This window comes from Crassostrea angulata, chromosome 9 (genome assembly GCF_025612915.1).
Source record: "Crassostrea angulata isolate pt1a10 chromosome 9, ASM2561291v2, whole genome shotgun sequence".
Taxonomy (NCBI): Eukaryota; Metazoa; Mollusca; class Bivalvia; order Ostreida; family Ostreidae; genus Magallana; species Magallana angulata.
Genome location: NC_069119.1, coordinates 17,580,684 through 17,607,555, shown reverse-complemented (window position 1 = coordinate 17,607,555; position 26,872 = coordinate 17,580,684). Strand labels below are relative to the sequence as shown.

The following is a 26,872-nucleotide window of genomic DNA, read 5'->3' as shown; positions in this document are numbered from 1 at the left end:
GTTGTTGAGATGAAGTTTTTAAAAGATTTACACTATCTATTCCTATGTAAAAGTATAACCCCCTATTGTGGCCCCACCCTACCCCAGGGGGTCATGATTTTCACAACTTTAAAGTACACTACATAAAAATGCTTCCACACAAGTGTCAGCTTTCTTGACTGATTGGTTTCTGAGAAGGAGATTTTTAAAGATTTACTCTATATATTCTATGTAAAATTTGACCCCCATTGTGGCCCCACCTTTCCCCCGGGGACCATGATTTGAACAAACTTTAATCTACACTATCTGAGAATGCTATCACAAAAGTTTCAGCTTTTCGGGCCAAATTTTATTAGAAGATTTTTGAAACATATCAACAAAATTTAATGGTTCCTTATAATCTCCCCTTGAAAGAGAGTGTGGCCCTTCATTTTTACAAACTTAAATCCCCTTTCCCAAAGGATGATTTGTGCCAAGTTTAATTGAAATTGGCCTATTGGTTCTGGAGAAGAAGTCGAAAAAGTAAAAAGTTTACAAACAGACGGACGGACGGACAGACGGACGCTGGACAAAAAATGATCAGAAAAGCTCACTTGAGTTCACAATTTTAAGAACATGTACATGTATGTGTTCATTATCCGTGTATGTAACTACTGTGATATGGATTCATATAAATCTCATTACAGATCAATATGAGTTACCGGACGAAGACTGGTTTGACTTATTATTTTCATTGGAAGATGGAACAGAAAAATGTAAGTGCGATAAAGTGTAATATTAAGACTTTGAAATAAAATAAAACTATGAATACCACATAGTTCCTCGGTCAAATAAAGGTAATCGACTGAAAAACGAAAAAACATATCTGGTGTTGTATAGTAAATCTTTCCTTGGACGACTGATTTTATAATGAACTTCACCCAAGGAATTCACTTACTTGTATGTAGCCTGTCTTCTATTAAAAGGGAAGGCTCTCACCATAGAGCAAGTCATCTTTTCAGCCTTACGTACAGTACCAATCAGACCCAACCTAACAGAATGTAAACCCCAACAAAACCCTGGGTTTACTTTCTGGGTTTACTTTGGGTTTACTGTAAACCCAAAGTAAACCCCAAGTAAACCCAGAGTTGACACAGAGAGTAAACCCCAATTAGAATATACCCTGAAAACAGACGCTACATGTGTATTCGGAATAAACAAGGGGCAGGAATCACAGGCAGTAGGATGATAAGATAAAATACAGATCTGCTTCACACTTCAGTGCGTATAGTTGACTCCAAAAGCAATTCTCGAGTAAACACAAAGTAAACACCGAGTAAACCCAAAGTAAACCCAGAGTGGACCCAAATCTTCAAAAAGTAAACCCAAAGTAAACCCAGAAAGTAAACCCAGGGTTTAGTTGGGGTTTACTCTGGTGTTAGGTTGGGTCTGATCGGTACTGTATTGTATTATTGAGTTCATTATAACAGAATTAGTTTAGGGTCCTTGTTTTGATGTTTTATTACAGTAATTCGCAACACAATAATTTCAGCCCAGTTTAAAGCTGCAACATACAATGCCTATCTCTGTGGGCAATTGTTTTAGGTTAGATCGGGCGACATATAAGTGTCGAATATTGCAGACATATTTGTTATGGCTCACCTAAGATGAAAGCTCTAGTTAGCTTTTTTGATTACTTTTTGTTTGGCGTGTCTTTTTTCTGTCTGTCTATCTGTCCTTAAACCTCTTAAATCTTTGACTTCTTCTCTTGGTACAAAAACTTGGCACAAAGCATCACTGGGTAAAGGAAATTTAAGTTTGTTAAATGAAGGTCAAGTCATTTTTCAGAGGAAGATAAATATTGATATCTTTTTAAAAAACTCTTCCTATCAAAAACACATGATATCCGGGAGAATATAGGGTATTTTATGGTACTGCTAATTGTTTCTTTAGTAACTGTATACTGAAGAAATAACTTGGGTATTAAGCTATATCTACTTCCTACATATAATGGCGAAACTACGTGTATCACGTGCAACACTTCCAGTAAAATATGGTTAATATTCTTCATTTTTCGCCATTTGTATTACGCCAAGTTAAACAGATCACAAACTATAGCTAAATAATAATCTTAAAAGGTCATGGTCACCATTTTGGTCAAATTTTTTTTTTCGATTTCGATGTTTACAATGCTACAGTAAGGCATTTTAAATAGGCAACCAAAATTTGAGTGTCTTTTGTTGAGTTACAGATCTTTCAGTTCTTTGCTATGTAAACAAAGCATTTGTTTACATTTTGAATTTTGAAGTGAAAATTCCAGTTTTAGACCTAAAGTGAATGTGTTAATCGTTAGGAACTGTTTATTTATGCTTGAAATGAATAGGAAGATAGACAAATCAGCTTGAAAAAAGTTGTTCAGTGGTATATTGAACCTTTGTAAACATAAACAGGGCATGAGCCTTGTTTACATGACGAAGAATTGTGAGCCCTATATCTTGCTTAAAACTGGCACCCAAATTTCCTTTGATCGTTAGAAATGAATTTCTAAGGCATTGTAAATAATAAAAACAGAAAAATAAAATTTGACCAAAATCATGACCATGCCCCTTTAAGGTTTTATTTCATTTTTACCATTGCTGAAGCTGAAAGAGTGGCGAGTAAGCTCTAATTTTAATACTTATTGTTTGGGCTCTAATGCAAAACTTTTTTTGAAGGTGTAAAGGACATCTACTTGTTTTCAATGTTAGAATTGAAAGTTCTTACACTAATATTTCAAATAAAGTTGATGTTTAGAGGACTTCCTATCATCTTTTATTTTTCTGATCATGAAACACTTTGATTTTCTGTAATGTTATTTACAATATTATCTTTTTGTTACAAAATAATACACATAAATCATAATTTAAAAAAAAAACAACTTTTTTTTTGTAGTTGACGAATGTGAAAGTTTGGATTTGGACAATTGGAAGAATATTATTTTATATGGAGACAGAAGAAGCAACAGGTAACGATTCTAACATTTTATGGTATAATACATATTTATACTTGAAGTGATATTTTTTTATAATTCACCTGAACCGAAGGGTCAAGTAAGCTTTTCTGATCACCTGTTGTCCGCCGTCCGTCCGTCTGTCTGTCTGCTTGTTTGTACACTTTTCACATTTTTTACTTCTTCTCTAAAACCAATGGACCAAATTTAACAAGACTCGGTACAAAGCATTCTTACAGGAAGGAAAATAAAGGGCGCCTATTTGAAAATGGAGATAATTGCAAAACAATGAGTATAGGGTGTCTGTCTTTAAAAATCTTATTCTCGAGAACAACTGCACCAGAAATGCAAATATTTCACAAAAACTTGGTTATTAAATTAAATCAAGTTTAACAACGAAGTATGTAGAAAAAAGGTTTAAAAATCTTCAACTCAAGAACCACAGCAACAGAAATGCGATAATCACATCAAACCATGTTTCTTTGATGAAAATGTTAAATGGTAAAAATCGTGACCATCGGGCAAAAACTGTGGCCCCAGGCGGGGTTTAAAGTCATAGAAATACGTAGGACAAACGTTTAAAAATCTTTCTCTTAAGAACCACTGTACCAGAAATGCCAAAATTCACACAAAAGCTAATTTCTATAGTGAAAACTTTAAATTGTAAAAATCGTGACCCTCAGACTAAAACTAAGGCCCCAGGTGAGGTTCAGATCTTAACATAGAAATGCGTAGGAAAAAGGTTTAAACTCTTTTTCTCAAGAACCACTGCACAAGAAATGTCAATATTAATACAAAAGCTTTTTTATGTAGAAACAATTTTAAATTGTAAAAATCATAACCCTTGGACCAAAACTGGTACCCAATGTGCGGTTCAAATCTTTTTTCTTTTTTTTTGATATTTATTATTCAGTTTTTATACAGATAACAATAATTCATAAACAATACAGGAATAAGTTAGGAAGACATAAATCTAGATTTGACGATTAATACATAAATATCTTGTATATTAAGTCGAATATATTTTGTTTTCAAACAATGAATATACATAAATTGGATAAATTGTATTTTAACAAACAATTGCATTGTATAAGTATATGTAAAATATAGAAGTACTCTGATACTATTGGACAATTATGGTCCACCAGGGTCCTTACAACACAAAAAGTCCAAACACTCCCCAGTGGACGATGCTACATGAGACTGTTCTCTCAAAGTAGCTAAATACTTTATAGAATTACAAATTAAAAACATGTAAGTACACGTATATATCACAATGTATCAGCAAAATTTGAGAAAATACGTTGTTTGTCACATTTCATAAGACGTAACATAGAAGAATATTGAATAAGAGCATTTTTTACACTTTTACACACATTTATTTCAGTTTCTTGCAGAGATTCAATTCTACAGTACATTTTGTATTTATATATTTTATAAGCAATGAAAGAAATTAATAAATTCAACGACTCAATCTTGTCGTTTTGTTCTAAATAAAAGCCTAGAATAATATGTTTCCATTTTATATCGATTAATAAAAAGGAACCTAGTTTTCTCCAAATATGTTCAACATTTTTACATTCAAATAATAAATGTTTAGTGTTTTCAATTGTTTTGCATATATTACAGTTATCCCCCTTGTCCCTTAACCATTTACTTAAATATGCATTGTTGCAGAGAATATTATGGAGCATTTTGTAATTAAATTCAGCTATTTTATTGTCATTTATATCTTTGACTTTTCTCGTGTATATATTTTTCCATAGATCTGAATCCTTTAACGGTATTGCAAACTCTTGAGAAAATTTAGTTTGATAACACGGTTTAACAAATTTCTTGTGTATTAAGTTTTTATAAGAGAATTGACATTTTTTTTATTGAAGCATGACACCCCTGTTGCAAAATGAAATTTCATTACATTTTTAATGTTCAAATATTTAACATTTGTAAAATTATATTTTTTACACAATGGTTTTATAACTGATAATAAAGTTTTATATTCACAAAGCCAGTTAGACTTTCTCTTAATAATAGTGGAAAGCACTTGTAGTGTTTTTATATTCCCGTTATCATCTATTAAGTCCTTTAAGTAGAGTTTATTACTGTTAACCCAGTTTTTAAAAAATAATGTTTCTCCTTTTTTATTGATGTTGTTATTATTCCAAATGGGTTGTTTTAAAATATCGTTAGGTGATATGTTATCGAAGTTACATCTTTGTTTACATTCGTTAAATGAACTTAAAATTTGTTTGTAGAAAAGTGGAAGTTTCCCTATTCTATCCAGTGCATTTAAATTAGTTTCAGAAAACTGTAAGACGTAATGAAGATTTAAATTAGCTTTTTCCAAAAAAACTCCCAAGGATTTCAAATAGAGTGCCCTTAGAAGATAACAATCGTGGTATCCACGCTGCTTTTAGAGCCTTGAACTTACTTTCAATATCTATAATTGATAAACCTCCATCTGTTATATCACCTATCAAGGTATTTCGTTTGATCCTTTCAGATTTGTCCCATATGAAATTAAATAAGAGTCTTTGGACCTTACAGATATATTCTTTATCTGGTATACACAATATAGATGCAATATAAACTAGTTTTGAAGTTGCTAATGTTTTGATTATACATAATTTACCAAACACCGTTAGTTTTCTACGTTTCCATGATTCAAATAACTTTACCATGTCGTGATATATTTTCATCCAATTTTTATTGTAATATTCTTCTTTATCATGTCCTATATAAATACCTAAATACCTGACAGCTTTATGTGTTGCTTTAATGCCATTGATTTCATCATACATATCTTTAAGCCCCCCTAAAAGAATACATTCGGTCTTGTTTATGTTTATTTTTGATCCGGCATGATTGCAAAACTCGTTTATAATTTTCAAACTTAAATCTAAAGAATTCTTGTCTTTAAGAGCAAGTGTTAAGTCATCCGCATGTTGTATATTAATGATTTCTTTATCATTATCACCCTATTGTCATACTACATGTTTTAGATAACCATCCATTATTTTTCATTTTAAATTTAGGGTTTTTATATAATATCTCTACCCATTTAAGAAATTGATTGCCAATATTAAATTTTTTCAGTGTTTCAAAAAGAAAGTTCCATTCTACAGAGTCAAAAGCCTTTTCAAAGTCAAGAAATAATAATATGCCATTTTTGTTCTCCGAATCGCAATATTCAAATATATCTAATATTAGTCGAGCATTTTCACCTAATAGTATGTATCTGCCTTTAACATAAGCCGTTTGATTTCTATTAATTGTGTTTGCTAATATTTTTTGTAATCTTTTAGCTAAAACACAAGCTATAATTTTATAATCTGTATTTGTTAAGCTAATTGGTCTATAATTTTTTAACAATTGTTTTTCGCCTTTCTTGTATATTAGTGATATCACAGAGAGCCTTTGAGATTCAGACATCTCTTTTTGTTTAAAAACTTCTTTAAGTGCGGCGTAGAAAATTGGTCCAATAATGTTCCAAAAACATTGGTAGAATTCACAGGTATACCATCTAAGCCAGGAGATTTTTCTCCTTTCATATCAAGTACAGCGTTTTTGCATTCTTCGAAAGTTGGGAATTCATCTAGCATCAATTTGTCTCTTTCGTTCAACATTGGTACCTCTATATTGTCTAGATAAGTCAAAATCTTGTCGGTTGGAATATTTGTGGTTTTAAACAGATTCGTATAGTAATTAATCATTTCTCCGATTATTGAATTTGTGGTATATATCATATCTCCCTTTGATGTTTTTAGTTCTTTGATTATATTAGATGTTTGATTTTGTTTTTCAAGATTAAGGAAATATTTTGTGGTTTTTTTCGCCACTTTCTATCCATTTTGCTTTTGATCGTATTTGTGCCCCCTTAATTTTTTTGTCATAAAGCTCATTCAAAGTGGTATAAAGTGCTTTCAGTTTACCATAATCAATATTGTTATACCGGCTATTTTCAATCGTTTCTATTTCTCTTTCAATTAAGATGATTTTTTGTCTCATATTGTTCCGTTTATTTTTTGCATAGAGTATGGAAAATTCCTTAACTTTACGTTTAAAAAGTTCCCATTTATCTATTGGATTTTGCACTTGATCTACTTCATCAACTAATTTTGCAATATAATCTTTGTATTCCTTTTTTCTAGATATGAAATATCTAATTTCCAATAATTCGGACCTCTGGAATTTTCAGAGATATTAAAATACATTTTTAAATATCTATGATCACTCATTCTTGTGCCGCGGGAATGAGTACCCGGTAATTTCCTCACTATAATATTACCTACTTGAAAACAAAAATTGTTCCTCATAAAGATATAGTCAATTCTACTAAAAGGAATATCTTGGGCATTACACCATGTGTCACCTTTCAGTTCATGATGCTCTCTATCCCAAACATCCACCAAATCAAGCTGTTTTAACAAGTTTATCAAATAATTCTTACTTTTATCTTGTTTATCATTGACACGACAGTTAAAATCACCACACAAGATTATGTTTTCATTTAAACAATTTTTCGTAATAAAGGTATGCTCTCTTTTTAAAAAATCAACCCTTTTGTTTATATCATTAGGTGCGTATATATTGACAATTGTAAATATTTCATTATCAAATTCAACATTCAATAATATTTTCCTACCATCAATTGACTTTTTAACATTTAATATTTCGACACTTAAATTCTTTCGAAAAAGTATGGAAACACCTTTACTGTGTGACGAATCGCTAAATGAGTGAAAAATTTTCCCCTGCCATCCGGCATTATATTTAAGTTCATGTTTATCAATAAAATGGGTCTCATGTAATACGATAACATCACATTGAGATAATTTAAGCCATTCATATAATTTTTGACGTTTTTCATCAGAGTTAAGCCCTCTTACATTAACTGAAAGGATTTGTAATTTTTCCATAATATCTATATTCTAGGTACATAGAATACAATATAATAAGTGGAATTCAAGTATTAACATACCCAACGTAATCATGAGTTTCAAAAGAGTCAGTCACTGAGAGCATCTATGTTTCCTCGTCATCTCCATCCGTCTCGGATGAGAGGTCTCGTCCGGATGCGGAATCGGAATCGTGCTGACGGGCGCGTATTGCACTGAGCATAACCGCTATGTCGCGCTACTTGCTGCTCTGTTTTGAATTATGCTTCTGTTGTGGACTGCTCCATTGGTCACTCTTTTTGCGCTTCCGTACCTTTTTTGCGATTTTGCTTAGGATATGCCCTTAGAGGTTTTTACCTGGCCATGCTTGCTGCTTGGTAATTTCCGTTCCTGTTTTGTTGAGCCCGGTCCCCCAGGTGTCATTGTAAGTAGATTCAGCTAGCACCACGTTTCGTTTGACCGATCTTAGTTTTTCCCGGAACTGCTGAACTTGGACGCATTTATTTTCAATCACTTCGGTCATGACGGCTTCACAGGTAGTGGACCACTGATCGTTGATCCTGACCTTGTCACCGAGTCGTTTGGCAGATAGAGCATCTTTAGCTGTTTGGATGGTTTTGGCTGCATCGAGGTCGCCACACCGCATTGCCTTAGCATATTGAAAAGCATGCTCTGCAGTTTTGTGACAAACCCCATAGAGATTGATCTCGCACGGAAAGAAGTTGGACAGTACATTATCTTCTCCGTTGAATGCAATCACATGTTGCTGGGGCTCGTAAGATTTGCATTTCGGGTCGCCAGGAGAATGGTCTTGCTCCAAACACACCTTGCATTTAGGATTCTTTTTTCAGTTGTTCCTGGTGTGATCTGTGTCCCAGCAGTTGGTGCACAAAAATTTCTTTTCATGCTTAGGCTGCCCATAGTGAAAAATGAGGCATCTTAGCCCAGCGCAGTGATGAACTCTATCAAGAGATGTTCCCGGAGAAAGAGGTGCTACATAAACGAAGCGGTTACCATTCAAAACACTCGTCATTCTTTTGGTGACTGGGTGTCTGATTTTTTCATACAATATTTTGCTTTTCAAATCTAATTTTAGATTCTCTAAAAGTTCGAGCACAGAAATGTCGGACACCGAAAGCGGTAATCCACAGATTCGGATTTTTAGTGTTTTTTCATTTGGGTTATGGTTTCCCGAAGAATACGGGTTAGTTTCAAAAAAGGACAGGGAGATGTTGTTTATCTCGCAACCGTCAGAGAGAAGTTTGTCCCTGCTTTCTTTGTCTTTCAGGTAAAAACGCCACAGGTTTCTATCCTGATGTAGGCAATGTAAGGAATTGCCCACTACGGCCGTAACACTTTCCATAAGATCAAAGTCTGTGATCCGACCTTTGTCTTTGCATTGAATATCTGAATCCTTTAGATATAACGGTTTTATCGTCGGCTCTGAGAGCTGCTCAGCCATGACGGTACTCATAATCATACAGGTATATAACACAGGTAATACAGGTGAGTAGATATCCACACGAGATCACGATTGTAAACAATCAAGCAAAAAGTCTATCAAAAATCCAAAATCAAAAAAGCAAGAGAAAAAAACATATATACAAAACCAGGAAGGATTCCTGACAAATATCAAATGAAAATGAACGATCAGATATGCGAAAATTGTCAGAAGACTCGGGAGCCCGGTACAACGCGTCTACCTTTTCCCGTGTCAAATGACGAAAAACACGGTTCAAATCTTAACATAGAAATAGATATCAAAAACGTTTAAAAATTTTCTTCTCAAGAACCACTGCACCAGAAATGCAATATTTATAAATAAATAAAGTTTGTTTATACAGTGAATATTCAAAATTGTAAAATTTGTGACCTTTGGACCAAAACTGAAGCCAAAGGCGGGGCTCAAATTTTAACATAAAAATACATTAGAAAAATGTTTAAGGATTTTCTTCTCAAGAACCACTGCAACAGAAATGCCAATACTAACACAAAATCTTGTTTGTATAGTGAAAACTTTCGGGCCTGAGGTGGGGTTCAAAGTTTAACATAAAAAGAAAAAATGTTTAAAAATCTTCTTATCGAGAACTAAAACACTTCAATTTGTGAGATTACTATGCAAACATCGTTACATAATGTAATCAATAATGGCGTGACCACCGAACTTATACCGGCCCCTGAATTAGGGTTCAAAGTTTATACATATGCATGTGTATAATGAAAATTGTTTAAAAATTTTCTGTACAAGAACTACAAAGCTACAGTTTGTTAGATTACTAAGCAAGCATTATAAGATGGTGTATATTGTAAATTGTTTAAGCTCACCAAAAACCACGGGACAATACTGGGGCCTCTGAGTGGATTCAAAGTTTAAAATAGAAATAGCCTAAGCTACGAAACAGAATGTTACAAGGAACTGTTGTTCAGGTGAGCGATGTGGCCAATGGGCCTCTGGTTTGATTCATGTGGATGAATTAGAAAAAATGTCTACATGATGCTTTCTTTAGTTTATATTTCGATAGAATTAAAGAATTTGAAAGAGAAAAAATAATTACCAAAGAACTCAAGAAGAAGTGGAATTTTAAAGGTATGTTTTGATTGTAAAAATATGAATTATTCAATATTTTTAAAATGGTAATAAGGTGTTTAACAAAGAGTTAAATGAGCTTCTCTAAAATAGCTTTGGAATTATTTTATATGCATATCCATTCTTTTATAATCACTCAACTAATCAAACTTAACAAAAAGATTCCTTATTTAATGTACGCGATTCATTTTAGTTTTTGAAGAACCCACTTGGGATGTTAACTACATTGCTAACCATATTGCTGATGAAAACCTCCCTGGAAAAAATGGATCGGCTTAAATTGTTTGGAAAAGATGGAAACGCAACAAGGAGACCAAACATAAACTATCCAGAAAACTATCAGCAAATGAATGTGGTGTTTCTTTCTGAATAAAATTGATTTTTTTTAACATTTACGGATGTTTTTACATTGAATATTTTGAGTTCTTATATGTACAAATAATGTTGCTCTACAAAAGTATTTAAATCAACACTACATCTACAAAATGTACATCTTTAGTTCTGCTCTTTAAAAAAAACAAACGAAAACATGTTTCAATCGAATATAAGTTGTAATTTTATAACCTGTCAGTCTTTTCATAGCGACCAATTACTTCAAATTCTTCCTCATTAAAACCGTATCATCTTCAATGATTTTTAAAGTGACATGCACATGGTCACAATTTAAGTCAATTTTTTTATATTATTGTTTATAATGTTTCAGTAAAACATTCGTGATAACTGACCAAAATTGTAGAGTTACAAATGTACCTAAATGTAGTTTGGAGATTCATAACTCACAATTCTTTGTTATGTGCAATGTTTTTGTTAAAATTGGTTCAATTTACAGTGAAAAAGGTTCTTTTTGTAGCTCTTTTTTTATATCTGCTAATAAGTTTTGGACATAGATCCTAGCGTTTGTCACATTCATTTCAGGTAAAAACGAAAAAAATGAAAATGTAAACAAAAACAAAACCTGAGCTCTGTTTACGTAACCAATAGTTGTGAGCTCTGTATCTCACTTATAACTCGACGACTGACGTTCAAACTCTTGATGAATACTAGACATGCCTTATTCAATCATTTTAGATATTTAAAACGGAAAAAAATTAACCAAAATTGTGACCATGTCCCTTTAAACCGCGCTCTACTAGAGAGGGGGGTATAATGTTTTACACAATTTTTGCATTGATTTAATTGAGATAAATCTCTAAAAATCCTCTTAAATACCCTAAAACACTTTGCCAGAAAAACTGTAACATGCTTATGTGTGGAATCATACTCAGGTAGGATCATGATCCCAGAACATAGGATTACATAGAAAATAAAACTCTATAATTAAATGCCTTGACTGTAACTTTAGCGAAAGCATTTTCAGATAGTTTGGATTTATTTTTGTCAAAAAGATAGGGTGGGGTCCTTTTTTAGGTTCAATAGCACATTTTCGGGTTGTTGCCGGAACACCGTTTTTATTCTAAATGTATACATCGGGGTCACGTGACTTCGCGATTTTGTTAATCATTGATACTTTCGGTGATGGCTGAAACTGGCGAAAGAGGAAAAGCGCGGTTTTTTGTGCAGCCGAGGGGTGTCATACAAACACTTTAAAAAAAGGAAGGTATGGTTACATGCACGATGTTGAATTTTTCGCATTCCCAACACAAAAGAAGGACCCCAAAGGCAGGCGAACATGGATTAATTTGTTACGACGAAAAGATCATGATCCGCCAAGACATCACCGGGTACGATTTATTTGTAATATCTCAAAATTACAAGGACTTTCATCTTATCTTTTAAGAGTTAGCGTTACCTTTTTTTAATCTATAACTTTACTATCCAAATAGGTGTGTTCCCGTCATTTTGAGGATGGTAGGCCTACAACAGAAAAATCCATACCCTACGTTGTTTTCATACAACAATTACAAAGAACCCCTGAATAGCAGAAGTGGGGCAGCAATCAACAAACGAGCATGTATTATACACAACCGACAAGAAGATGAGGAAAGCCAGAGTGTGACAGACTTTGGAACCAGTGGTGTACGTTTCTAATGGTGTTTTTTAATGAACACTTTGAATAAAAAGTTGGTTAGAATATGCTGTGTGAATTTCTTGTATCTAACTATGTGTCATTATTTTTTTTATTTCTCAACGAAGAGGATATATACTTATTATTATTATTATTAGCATCAAGTGTTGTCTTGTTAATCAGATCAATCATTCACATGTCATGCATGCTTGAAAAATCATTTTGCAATTTCTTTATATATCAAAAAAAATTTTTGCAGAGATGTGAAATTGTTAGTTAACATGGATTCAACAAGCCATGGAAACCCCCTTGTAGTGTCAGAAGACATTGTTACTACTGCTGAGTCAGATATCACAGGTTTATTCGGTTATCCATATGTAACTGTGCCATGCAGATGAGTAAATATATGTACATGTAATATTGCTGCAATTCCAGATGTCTGCAGAAAGTAGAATGACACAAAAAAGAAAAAAATATTTATATAGTAGTTAAAGAACTGTGGGTTATTTTACAGTCGCGTGTGTTTTAGGTGTGTCACAGTGCCCACCTGATCATGAATATGCATTGACCTCCTCACACGACAACAGAACTCCTCTAGAGACTGTGGAAATAGGAATACAGACAGACGTTGGGATGGCTGAAATGACTGAACTCCTCAACATCAAGGAGAAATCACAGAACCCTGATGCAGTTTTAGGGGAGTTATTTACAAACAAAGTTACAGCAAATGACAAGAGTGTGAAGAAATACACAGGACTGCCATCATAGTCTATGCTAGATGGTCTCTATGGTAAAGTTGTTTTTGTCATAACATTATAACTTCACAAAGTTCTAAGTAATTTTAACTTTGTAATTATTCACCTGTAGAGTTTTGATGATGCAAATTGATTTACTGTTTAATTTCATGTTAAATATTGTTGCTTTTTTTTGTTACATATACACATTTATACAATATAAGCATACTGCATTTATTTAAATTCCTGGCATTGGTTGACTCTCCTGAGAAAAGAAATGTATTGATTTCAATTCAAACAGTTTGAGTCTTATTTTATTGATAAATATCTGTACATGTAGTTAAACCTCACAACAATACACTTCTGCATTGATGTATTTAGTGGTATATTTAAGATTTGAATGTTGTTGGTTCTATAACACTGTGCTGACAAATTATCATATCTCGCATTGTAACATTACATTTTCTTTGAATTATTTGTAGATGTCCTGGCCAAGGCCTCCCCATGTTTAGTGGTCAAGGCAGTGCTCAGGAATCCAACTATCAGCAGAACCAAAAGAAGAAGAAGACAGGACCTTCTAGAAAGCTTTCAAAATATGTAGAATTTATTATGACATTGATCCGTCTCCGTCTTGCTGTGTTTACCTTTTTTTTAGCAGATATATTTAGCATAATGTCATCTGGTGCAATTATTTTTATTGCAAATTGATGGGGTGGCAATACATCAGACAGATATATAACAATGCATAGTGGTTTTCTTGACAATGTAAGGCCAGGTCATGAAATCATGGCAGATAGAGGGTTTTTGATTAGAGATCTGTTGTTAGAGAGGCGAGCTAAACTTGTTATACCTCCTTTTACAAAGAAATGTAACTGGGACAAAGGAAAGAGGTTGTTACAAAATGACTTTGTAAAAACAAAATGTATCGCTCGTCTAAGAATTCATGTGGAACGTGCCATAGAAATGTTAAAAATGTTTCATGTTTTAAGCAATACAATGCCTTTGACATTAAAGCCACTGTCAAACCAGATACTTAAAGTTTGTGCATTTCTCTGTAACTTACAGACACCTTTGGTAAAGAAGTAGATCATTTGAATGTTTTAAAATATTTATTTCTTGTTCAAAAGTGCATTAACAATGTATTTTTCATAGATTGTTTTGGATGTATTGACAATTTTTTCATAAAGTTGACTGTCAAAATGTATTCTGTCAACAGCTATATTCCCTTTTTAGCTCACCGAGACGAAGTCAAGGAGAGCTTATGCTATACCCTCGGCGTCGGCGGTGGCGTCGGCGTCGGCGTCCGGACCTGGTTAAAGTTTTGTTTGTTGCAGGTCCTGTATCTAAGCTATTACTTGTCCTATCTTCACCAAACTTGCATGGATGATGCATCTGGACCTACTTATGGACTTGAAAGATTTGGATGCTGAATCTGGGTCCTAAATTTCAGATGCTGGAGGAGGTTAAGGTTGTTGGACCAGGTTAAAGTTTTTGTTGCAGGTGCCCTTTGATAGCAGTAGTTACTGCTGGTCTGTACTTCACCAAACTTGCATGGATGGTGTGCCTTATGATACTGATGCACCAGACAGGCTTTAGTGCTGAATCTGAGCTATAGGTTTCGGATGCTGGAGGAGGTTAAGGTTTTTGGAGCAGGTTAAAGTTTTTGTTGCGGGTGCCCATTGATAGCAATATCTAAGTTACTACTGGTCCTAACTTCACCAAACTTGTATGGATGATGCGTCTTATGATACTGATGCACCTGACAAGCTTGAATGCTGAATCTGAGCAATAGGTTTCGGATGCTGGAAGAGGTTAAGGTTTTTAGAGCTGGTTAAAGTTTTTGTTGCAGGTGTCCTCTGATGATTAATCTTAGTTACTACTGGTCCTAACTTCACCAAACTTGTATGGATGGTGCGTCTTATGATACTGATGCACCTGACAAGCTTGAATGCTGAATCTGAGCAATAGGTTTCGGATGCTGGAAGAGGTTAATGTTTTTAGAGCTGGTTAAGTTTTTATTGCAGGTGCCCTCTGATGATTAATCTTAGTTACTACTGGTCCTAACTTTACCAAACTTGTATGGATGGTGCGTCTTATGATACTGATGCACCTGACAAGCTTGAATGCTGAATCTGAGCAATAGGTTTCGGATGCTGGAGGAGGTTAAGGTTTTAAGAGCTGGTTAGATAAAGTTTTTGAAACAGGTGCCCTCTGATGATGATATCTTAGTTATTACCTGTCCTTACTTCACCAGACTTCCATGGATGGTGTGTCTTATAATACTGATGCACCTGACAGGCTTGAATGCATAGTCTGGTTTCGGATGCTGGATAAAGTTAGGTTTTAGGAACAGGTCACATGTTTAATAGATGATAGTACTATTTCAAACTTGCATAGTTGATTTAACTGTAATATGAATGAATCGCAGAGGTAGCTTCAGATGCAGAGCTTGATCTCCATTATCAAGGATGCTAAAAAATAAATCTTAGTTATTACTGGTCCTAACTTCACCAAACTTGAATGGATGGTGTGTCTTAAGATACAGATGCACCTGACAGGCATGGATGCTGAATCTGAGCCATAGGTTGCGGATGCTGGAGGAAGTTAAGGTTTTAATTGCTAGTGCCCTCTGATGATGATATCTTAGTTATTACTGGTCCAAACTTCACCAAAATTGCATGGATGATGCGTCTTATGATACAAATGCACCTGATGGGCTTGAATGCTGAATCTGAGCCATAGGTTTCGGATGCTGGATGAGGTTTAGTTTTTTGGAACAGGTCACATGTTTTATAGATGATAGCTTGCATAGTTGATTTAACTTTATTATAAATTAAATGCAGAGGTTGCTTCAGAAGCAGAGCCTGATCTCCATTATCAAGGATGCTAAAGAAATCTCCTACCTCACTCAAACCAGCTCGATAGATAGATGTGTTTGTTGATAAATGATATAACATGATTCCTATGATAAAATATTGTATGATATGAAACAATATTGTTTGATATGAAACAATATGATATCATATGTTATATTATAAAAAGTTATACGATACGATATGATATTGTATCAATTTTTTTTATATTTTATGATATGATTATGTACATCATGATATTGTTATGTATAGTATTGTATATCATGATACAATATTGTATAATATTATATTGTATTTTTAATTTATTATTTTATCACATGATACAATTACATAAGATATTGCAAAATATTATATTGTATCCTATGATACTATATTGTATATTCTATAATATTGTATCATACAATATTGTATAATATGATATTGGTTTCAGTAATATAGAATTATATCACATGAAATTGTATTATATGATATTGTAATATTATATAATATTGTATCATACGATATTGTATGATATGATATTGGTTTATATGATATATTATCATATCACATGAAATTGTATTATATGATATTGTAATATATTTTATTGTGTCATATGATGCAATATGTATAATATAATAATGTATTTTATAATATTTTACCATATCACATAATATTGTATCATTTGATAAGATACAATGTTGGATTCAAATTATATTGTATTATATGATATAATATCATATAATGTATCAAATATGTTTCAGTGTCATTCAATACAATATCATTCTATATTATACAATATAATATCATGTTTCAGTGTTATGATGTATTATGTAATATGATATTGTAATATGATACTATATTGTATTTTATTTTATGATATTGTATTATGTGATCAAATACTATAAGGTATAACACAATACAATGTCATATCATACGTTACAATATCAAATCTCATTATTGTTTATTACGGTATTTTATTTATTATATGATATATATTATATTAGAAATATGACATGATGCAATATTTAATTTTATATCATTGTATTGATTAACATATTAACATATGATTATCATAAAAAAATTTATCAGATGATATACGATATTTTGTCAAAACAGAATCCATGAATATCCAAGATCATAAAGTATGATTTTCATATAAAATGATAAAGGTGGTCTTATGAAGGTGATGTCTCATAAGGGTGATGCTCCGTCTCGGTGAGCTTAGTAATCTATGATTACCTATGGTTTGTATATAAAACGAAGTCACACCATTGTTTTTTGCAAACATCCACTTGACCTTGAATTTGGATGCACCATAAGGAACTTTCTTTTAATCTGACAGAATTATTTTTTTCTAAGTAGACATATTAATGATGATCTAGACATGCTTCATGGGGGGGGGTGTTTTGATACATATAGGTACATTTTATTTCAATCAAGCCTTTACCACAACATTTACAGCCAATCAGACCATCAGAAGAGGCTCCTAAAAATGGATAAATCTCATCCACAAGTAAACCGCTTGGGTCAAGATTAGCTTTCTCATGACACATTTTATAATTTACAAAATATAATTGACATGCCACATTTTCATTCTCCTTTCCGAATTTTACAGAAGGAACATCAATAACTGAAAAACTACCCATGACTCTTTTTGATATGTAATTTTCGTCATTTTCTGTAAATCTAAAGCTTAATATGGATGAAAAAGTTGAGGCTGTAACTCTACCTTTCCGATGATTGTACCACTCAGGATTTTCACTTTGATCTTCCTGATTAGTTATTGTTTCAATCTTGCGTATCGTTTCTTTATCAAATACACTTCTAAAAGCATCAAAGATATTATCAGCGTTAGAATTTGCTAGATCCAAAACAGTTGGAACATCAACAATTTTATCTTCAATGGCATCACCATCTTCATATAATGTTTGAAGAAGCAATGCGTTTGAACCCTTACAAATTTGTGAGTTGGGGTGACCTTTTTAGGTGTCCGTGTATCATTTCTGAGTTCTTGGTTTGTCCCACACACACACTCAATATCTGTACCTACTTCAGTCCCTCTATCTTAATGACGAGAACAGAAGTCATTGACACCAAACAAAAGGGCAACGCAGTGTTTGCAGCTTCCGTTGTCTCTATAATAGAATATTTAGTGAACAAAACTTTTCTTGTGGTTAATATTGATGTTAAATCTGAAAAAAATTATAATGGTACTTCATGAAATTTGAAATGGTAATAAATACGCATGTACTAGTATATAAATAATTTGTGTATTTTATATATGTTTATATCTGTTCATGTCTTTAATGATATAATGTCATTTATAAACATTTAATTCATATTATTGCGAAATATCAATACATTATTATGTATTTAGAACATCTTGATTTTATTTTTTTTTATTTCTTTGATGAATCAGATGTTACGGTAATATACATGGAACCTTCTAGTGATAAGTTGAGCTGGTGATTCATGACATGATGACAAAAAGTTCCTTGTAACATTTCGTAGCATATGCTATTTCTTTTTTAAACTTTGAACCCCTTTCTGGGGCCACAGTATTGGTCTGAGGTTTATAGTTGGCTTTAACAATTTAGAATTTACCCTATTTGAGGATCTTTGCATAGTAATCTCACAAACTGTAGCATTATAGTTCTCGAGAAAACTATTTCCATATTTATTTCTATATTAAACTTTGTACACCTCTTGGGGTCCCAGTATTAGTCCAGTACCAAAGCTTTATTAATTTGGAATCTACATTATTTAAGGATGCTTGCATAGTAATCTCACAAGCTGAAGCATTGTAGTTCTCTAGAAAAAAGATTTTTAAACATTTTCCTTCTATATTTCTATGTTTAACTTTATACATCTCTTGGGGCCCCAGTATTAGATCGAAGATCACGGCTTTTATAATTTCGAATCTACACCATTTAAAGTTGCTTACGTAATTATGTGACAAAGTAAAGCATTGTAGTTTTCGAGATGAAGATTTTTTTTTACATTTTCTAGATATACTTCTATATTAGACTTTTAACCCATCTTGGGTCCTCAGTATTAGTCCAGGGGTCAATATCTTAAAACTATTGAATCTACATTTACTAAGGTTATATGCATAGTAATCTCACAAATCGTAGAATTGTAGTTCTCGAAGATTTTTTAACATTTTACCTATATATTTTTATATTAAACTTTAGACCCTATTGGGGTCCCAGTATTAGTCCGGGGTCACGATTTTTCCAATGAAAAAATAAACATAGGCCAGGGATGCATGCATAGTAATTCCACAATCTGTAACATTGTAGTTCTCGAGAAGAACATTTTTAAAAGTGTCCTATAAATATTTTAAAATGTTAAATTTTGAACTCCTCTTGGTGGCCAAATGTCCGGGATTCACAATTTTTACAAATAAGAATCTACATTATTTAAGTATGTATGCATGGTAATATCACAAACTGTTGCACTATACATGTAGTTCTTGAGAAGAAGATTTTAAACATTTTCTGATGTATGCTAAACTTTGAACCCCTCCTTAAGCCCAACTATATATACAACCTTTTGTGTAAATATTGGCATTTCTGGTGCAATGAGTCTTGAGAAAAAGGGTTTTAAACATTTCCCTATGTATTTCTATGTTACACTTTGAAACCCGCCTGGGGCTTTAGTTTTGATTTGAGGGTCACGATCTTTACAATATAGAATCTTCTCTATACATATCAAAGACTAGAATTGCCACAAAGGCGTCGAGTTGACATTTTCTTTAATATAGATACCATTGATTTAAATTTTTGTACCAATAGTCGTATATCAATTAATATCAGAATAAAAATGTTTTGTGTAACTAAATTCGTACATAAGCAACTGTATTTGTATATGCAATTTCAACATTAACATAAGGTTGTATACTCAATACATTTCCTTATAAAATACATAGTTATGCCTTTGTAATACAATGAATAACTCATTATGGTTACAAAAATCGAAAAAAATTCAAAGTTAAAAAAAAATTATCTTCTTTCTGCTTTAAACAGTCTTTGAACAAATTTCACGGGTTCATCATTTGTATACGAGAGTAAAACATTAACAGTGTTTCCCAAATTATGATTTAACATACTTTTATTTTTTTTTCAATTCCCGTATGAAACAAAATAATCTATGGTATGGTTGTTTACAAATAAATCCACACAACGTGCGTTGATCTGCCGTACCTATTATGCTCAACCAAACTAGCTGCAATAATTTCTTGATTAAACAAGCTTATAGACTTATGCTATGAGTTGTCAATAATCAGGGAGACACAGATGGGTTTTTTGGTGCACAATTTAGTTGAATAAATGGACCAAAAATCTTGTAAACATTTTTCCTATGTATTTCTATATTAAACTTTGAACCACTCTTTGGGTCCCAGTTTTGGTCCAAGGGTCATGATTTTTTAAATTTTAAAATCTTCTCTATATATACAAGCTTTTATGTAAATATTGGCATTCCTGGTGCTGTGTTCTTGAGAAGGCGATTTTTAAAGATTTTTTCTTCGTATTTCTATGCTAAACTTTGAACCCCGCCTGGGGCCCCACTTTTGGTCCGAGGGTCGCGATTTTTACAATTTAGAACTATTTTTTCTTGGTATTTCTATGCTAAACTTTAAAACCCGCCTGGGGCCCCACTTTTGGTCCGAGGGTCACGATTTTTACAATTTAGAATCATACAAGCTTTTATGTAAATATTGACATATCTGGCGTAGTGGTTCTTGAGAAGAAGATTTCCAAACATTTTTCGTTGGTATTTCTATGTTAAACTTTGAACCCCGCCTGGGGCCCCAGTTTTGGTCTGAGGCTCACGATTTTTACAATGTAGAATTTTCACTATAAACACAAGCTTTTGTGTAAATATTGGCATTTCTGGTGTAGTGATTTTGAGATGAAGATTTGTAAAGACACGCACCCTCTACCCACTGTTTCGCAATTAATTCCCTTTTAAAAAGGCATATGCCCTTTATTTTAAAGATTTATGGTCCCTTTTGCAAACGGATACTTTGTACTAAATTTGGTTAAATTTGGCCCAGTGGTTTTACAGAAGAAGTCAAAAAAGTGAAAAGTTTACAAACGGACAGACGGACGGACGGCGGACAACGGGTGATCAGAAAAGCTTTATATAAAGTCTTCATAATACATAAAAATCAGATATATTTATACCCGCACTTTCTAAAGAAAGTTCGGGTATATTGTTGTTACCCTGTTCCGTCCGTCCGTCCGTCCGTCCGTCACGTTTTACTTTCTCAAACTGCTCTTACATCTTATAAACCAGCAACTGAACTCTTGGAGTTTGATTTGGGGTATCATGTTGTTTTGTCAAAAGGTTTCAAAAATTCTCTGTTAGTCCTGGGGGTCAAATAATTGGTAAAAAATGACGTTTTTTCACAAAAAACCTTCTTCCTCGAACTCCTCCTACATTTTCAACAGTAGACAAATCATCTTTTGGAATATGTTTTAGGGTATCCTATAGATGCGCAATAAGGTTTCGGAATTTTTAATTTTGTCCTGGGGGTCATTTAATGGCTAAAAAATGACGTGTTTTTTTTTTTTTTTACAAAAAAAAACTGGTTTCAAAAACGTCATTTTTTTTTTGGCAGTAGCCAAATGATCTTCTAGAATATGAATGGGGGTGTCATATTGAGGTGTGATCAGGTTCCAGTTTTTTTTTATTAAGGGGATCAGTGGGCAACAAAAAATGACGGTTGTTTTTTGCAAAAAAAGTATGGTTCCCAGAACTCCTCTTACAACTTTTGGAGTAGCTGCGTCATCTCTTGGGATATAACTGGGGCTGTCCAATAGATGTGCAATAAGGTTTTAAAAATTTAAATTTCATCCAGGGAGTCAAATAGTAGCAGAAAATTGACGTTTATCATTAAAAAAAAACCATAGATCCAAGAGCTCCTCTTATGATTAAATGGATAGACACATCATATCTTGGGATATGATAGGGACTGTTCTATAGATGTGCAGTAAGGTTTTAATAATTTAAATTTCATCCAGGGAGACAAAAAGTAGCAGAAAATTTACGTTTATCACTTCAAAAAACATAGATCCTAGAACTCCTTTTATGATTTAATGGATAGACACATCATATCTTGGGATATGATAGGAACTGTTCCATAGATGTGTATTACGGTTTTGAAAAATTAAATTTAACCCTGGGGCCCATTACCTACATAACTTTTGATGCCCTTTAAGGATCAAGAATATATATGGTTAAGGGGTGGGGATCTCAACCGTTTTTTAGATATTCGTGCACTTCCTGTTCGAGGGGGGTCATGACCACCTCCGGGGCGCATGACCTACATACCGTTTGATGCCCCTTGACACAAGGAACAAGAATATATTATGATGGTTTAAGGGTGGGGATCTCAACTGTTTTTTAAGATATTAAGGGACTTGCTGTTTGAGGGGGTCAGGACCACCCACAGGGCCCATGACCTACATAACATCTGATGCCCCTTGACATCAGAAACATGAATATACATGGTTTATGGGTCATGATTATAACAGTTTCTGAGATAAATGGTAATTTCAAATTCCTGGGGGGTGGGGATGACCCCAGGGATCAGATCTAATAAACCCTATATATTACCAGTAACAGTCAATACATGATTATGAAAATCCTATATTATTATCTTTGTCCGTTTTCAAGTTACCTTTTACAATAGAGTCTACGATTCTACCTACAAGGTACAAGGTTCAATGTTAGACCCCCCCCCCCCCCCCGAAAAGTGGTTGTCTAACCCAAAATGAGAAAAATCAAACCGGGGTGCACAACTAGATATGCAGGCCTATCATATCCTAGAGTTTTGTACAATTCTGTTCAGCCATCTCTGAGAAACAAGTTCAGAGCGGGAAAGAAGAAAAAGAAGAAGACAAAGAATAATAATACATGTATTAAGAACCGTACAAAAATAATAAGTCTCCAAATTTCATTTGGGAGACTTAGTAATAAAGATTAAATAGAGATAGGATCATCAAACATCAATAATTTAAAGATAATTGACAATTTCTGATTCTATGGGGGTCAGGATGACCCCTTAGGGTCATGACTTACATGCCATAATGATCTGATGCGCCATGACCTAAGAAGGAATAATATCTTTGGATTAAGGTGGGGATCTCAATGGTTTTTATGATATTTGATAATTTCAGGAAGAGCACTTGGGATCATGACCTACATACCATCTGAAATGCCTTGAACAAAGAAACAATAATATAATATGTACATGATATATGATTCAATTTAAGAACCCAGATATACATGTAGATCAATCATATATGTTTTGTTATACTTCCTATGTATATATATGTGTATTAGTTTGTGTTTTGTTCTATACTATTCATGTTCATGACTGTAGTATGGCTTAGTCTTATTTTAGATTACATTCAAAAATTGTCAAATATATGACCCCCACCCCCAAACAAACTCAAATATAAAGTGTTCTCCCCCCCCCCCCCTCCTTGTCGAACGATCTATTAAAATCAAAATATAATTTGGGTGTCTAAAAACTTTTATAAACTGGTAAAAAATGTTATTCTTAAAAAAATTACATTTATAACACCTTGCATATTTGACAAATGATCTATTGAGATATGATCAGAGGTCATATTTCTACCTTGGGATCAATAACTAGTATTCATTAACAAGTTAAAGTTAATAACAATAAATGATTCAAATGATAAATGTTTATACTCCACATTCACCCCCCCCCCCCCCCAATCTAACCTGGTTCTAAAGATTCAGTCTTCTTAATACATTCTTACATGTGTACAGTAGCACATTTTAAATCATTTCTTGATTGCTTTTTCTCTCCTGATGCACAATAACATTTTGGAAATTGCTTAATTCAATTTTTCGTGGGGTCAGAACAGTCCCATAAGGTCATGACCTACATTGTATTTGATGCATTATAATACATTAAGAAAGAAATACTCCTTCCTTCCTATTATAAGTCATATAAAAATGATAAGTGTCTACACTTACTTACATGTAATACACAAATTGAATAACAAATTGTTTATACGGGGTCAATATGGGTCAACTCAATAGTGCAAGTCTGACAAATGAAAAAATAACCTTTGCAACTAAAATGACAGAAACTTTACGAATGCGATAGGATAGGTAACGATAATAAGCTTATTTAAATATTAAAAGATGATGATACAGTATGCTGTCAGAGGGAGATCACATTTAGAAAGTGAAAGTAAAACTTATGTATGCTGGCATCTCATTACATTGTGCTACTGCTACTACATGTATTATGCTTACCTATATTGGTCAACATCATAATGATAATCCAATTAAAACACAATAATGAATTCCTTTAGCTGATCTGAACTACCGTAATCCTTTTCTGCATATGGAAAACACAGACATGTATGTATACACGTGAACCCATCTAATCGAAGAGCTGGGTAAAACTAGTACTATCTAATGAGACCTGCAGACCTGTGTTGTGTACGTAACTTCAGACAAAGATCATTTATTTGTGAGATGCATGTATTTTTATGACCTATTCTTCAAATCCACTTGCACTATTTTATTAGGTAAATAACAGCTTTAAGGTGGTGCAGGACACCTGCATATTGCGATGTATACTTCCTATTGAGATAAACGATAAAGTATATTAAATATTAATTAAATATTTACCCCCCAATTAATGTTACCTTACATTGAAGCGCAATGGGTTAGAGCGTTTACATGTCTGTAAGAGCATTGGGGTCCAAGGTGTATTTTTGGTCATTTTACAATTGATATAAATGAATTTTCATTGGGGGGGGGGGGGGGGGGGGTCTGGACCCCTCACTTCCAACCCTTCTCTAAATCTGTGCACACGATTATGTACATGTAGGCACACAGAAGCAAATCTAAAACCGGCAACCGCAACGGGGAGGGGGCATAATTTAATTTTTAATTTTGGTTTGAAATAATTATATAGACCATTATACTTTCTATGACATGAAATGTTAAGATTATTGATTAACTGAAAATTCACTGCAAACAGTTCCACCCCAAATTGCACATAAAGTGCTGCTCATGTGTATTATCAAATGGGAAGGGGTCTCATCCTTCAGTTATGAAAATTATAATTTTTAAATGTATTACCGGAGCTTGCAGGTGGCCTTCATTTTTAATTAAACTGGTACAGAACAGTGTTATTTAGGGGCAAACACTTGGTGCGGGTATTACTGTCTAATGACAGCATCTATTTTATTATTGGAAGCATAAAAAAATAATCAAAATTTCTTCAAAATTAAAAAAATTAGAGGAAATGCGGGCTAAGCAATATCGATTTTAGTATAAATATTTATTCCAATTTAGCAGTATAAGCTGATAAACATTCTGATGTTCTATCATTTCATGGAAGAATAGAATCTTCAAAATTTAAACAAATGTCTACATAACTACAAAGAGCTACACTTTTTTTTATAATCCTTTATGTTGAGGAAAAAGATAGTGACCTTGACCTGACCTTTATGCTAAAACAAAAAGGTCAAATTTGATTAAACTGATAGAGTCATTTGGCCATAAGATCCGTTTGACTGTGTCAAAATTTCATGAATTTCTTATTATAAGAAGTATGTTTGATAACGAGAAGACTCTTTCCTTAAGTAAGCCCTTAACTAAGAAGTAAACTTCACACCCAGCCACAGACTGGAAGGATGATGCCCAAAGAAATTTAAATCCATATTGCATGGGAAAAATTTCTGATATGCGTTGAGGCCTGTTCGGTATGCCTTAATATGTGTGTTTTCAGCGAGTTGCATTTAGTAGTCTATCTATTTCATGCTGCAGATGAGTTTGCTGGAAGAGGCTGGGAACCGGCAATAGTTTGATCTGTGCGTGAGGTGCAGCCTGCTTGAAATGTTGCCACTGTTTACAAGAGATTGAATCACAATTATATTAAGTTTTGTAGTTTTGTGAACTGTCCTAAAACAAATATTGCTTAACATACAATTGATTATGAAAGAACGTAGCAAACACATGATAACTGTCTGAGATTTAGGGGTTTGCTTGTTGAGATTAGTAACAAATGCTTGGTCACATTGTATCAATGTGAAATAATACGATTTTACATGCTACCTTAGAACCCAAACGACACGCACATAGTCATATAAAGCAAAAGGGACTAAATCTACGGTTTTAAAGTTATGGTCTAAACAAAATTTGTTTTCTAAATTTGACATTGAGATAAGGAAATAAATGAAGCAATTATAATAAAAAAAAGCAGTTTTGAAATATTATTAAAGAATTGAATAACCGTTGGAGTTAACATAAGTTATCGTTCTCATCTATACTCTGTCCCGAGTGTTTGCTTCCACCACTTTTCGCTTGATATTTCAATAATCATAAATACCTTTGTGCTCAAACTACGTACATTTACTAATATGAAAAATGTCCAGATTTTCTGCCACCTCTACCGCTTCAGGTTTCAATTCACAACCCAAAATAGAAAATCTACAGGAATTTTGCATTGCATCAGCCATGAAATAGCCCGGATAATAACGTTGAAAAATTCTGATCGGTATTCCGAATGAGTTCCGAATAGTGAAAGGACATAAACATTTTCCGTTTTAAATCTCCGTAAGAAATTTGTTTTCGTTCTAGTGAACTTTTATGAGTGAAAAATGATAATGTGTCAGTGAAGATATCTTGGACAGTTTCCCGTTTATCAGTTTCAACTGTATTTCTTTCACGGGTATGTGTATTTTAATTAAAAATCATCAAAAGGTGATGGAAGCAATAGCTTGGGACTGACTAAAAACGTTAAATCATAAGCTCCATTTTCAATTTTGCACCAAGGTTACAGCAG

General features: G+C 33.2%; 1 protein-coding gene across 4 annotated transcripts in view; it reads left to right on the top strand.

Moving 5' to 3' along the window:
• Positions 1–16,215, top strand: part of LOC128163120 (uncharacterized) — a 53,099-nt gene extending 36,884 nt beyond the window's left edge. For 3 of the 4 annotated variants that reach the window (XM_052826624.1, XM_052826628.1, XM_052826625.1), the window contains 7 exons: positions 666–734; positions 2,890–2,962; positions 10,353–10,432; positions 10,626–12,448; positions 12,697–12,794; positions 12,967–13,227; positions 13,654–16,215. In XM_052826624.1, the coding sequence (XP_052682584.1) occupies positions 666–734; positions 2,890–2,962; positions 10,353–10,432; positions 10,626–10,711 (308 nt within the window). In that variant the 3' untranslated portion in view covers positions 10,712–12,448; positions 12,697–12,794; positions 12,967–13,227; positions 13,654–16,215. The remainder of the gene's footprint in view (positions 1–665; positions 735–2,889; positions 2,963–10,352; positions 10,433–10,625; positions 12,449–12,696; positions 12,795–12,966; positions 13,228–13,653) is intronic. The other variant, XM_052826626.1, reaches the window with a different exon arrangement.
• Positions 16,216–26,872: the final 10,657 nt, after the last annotated feature.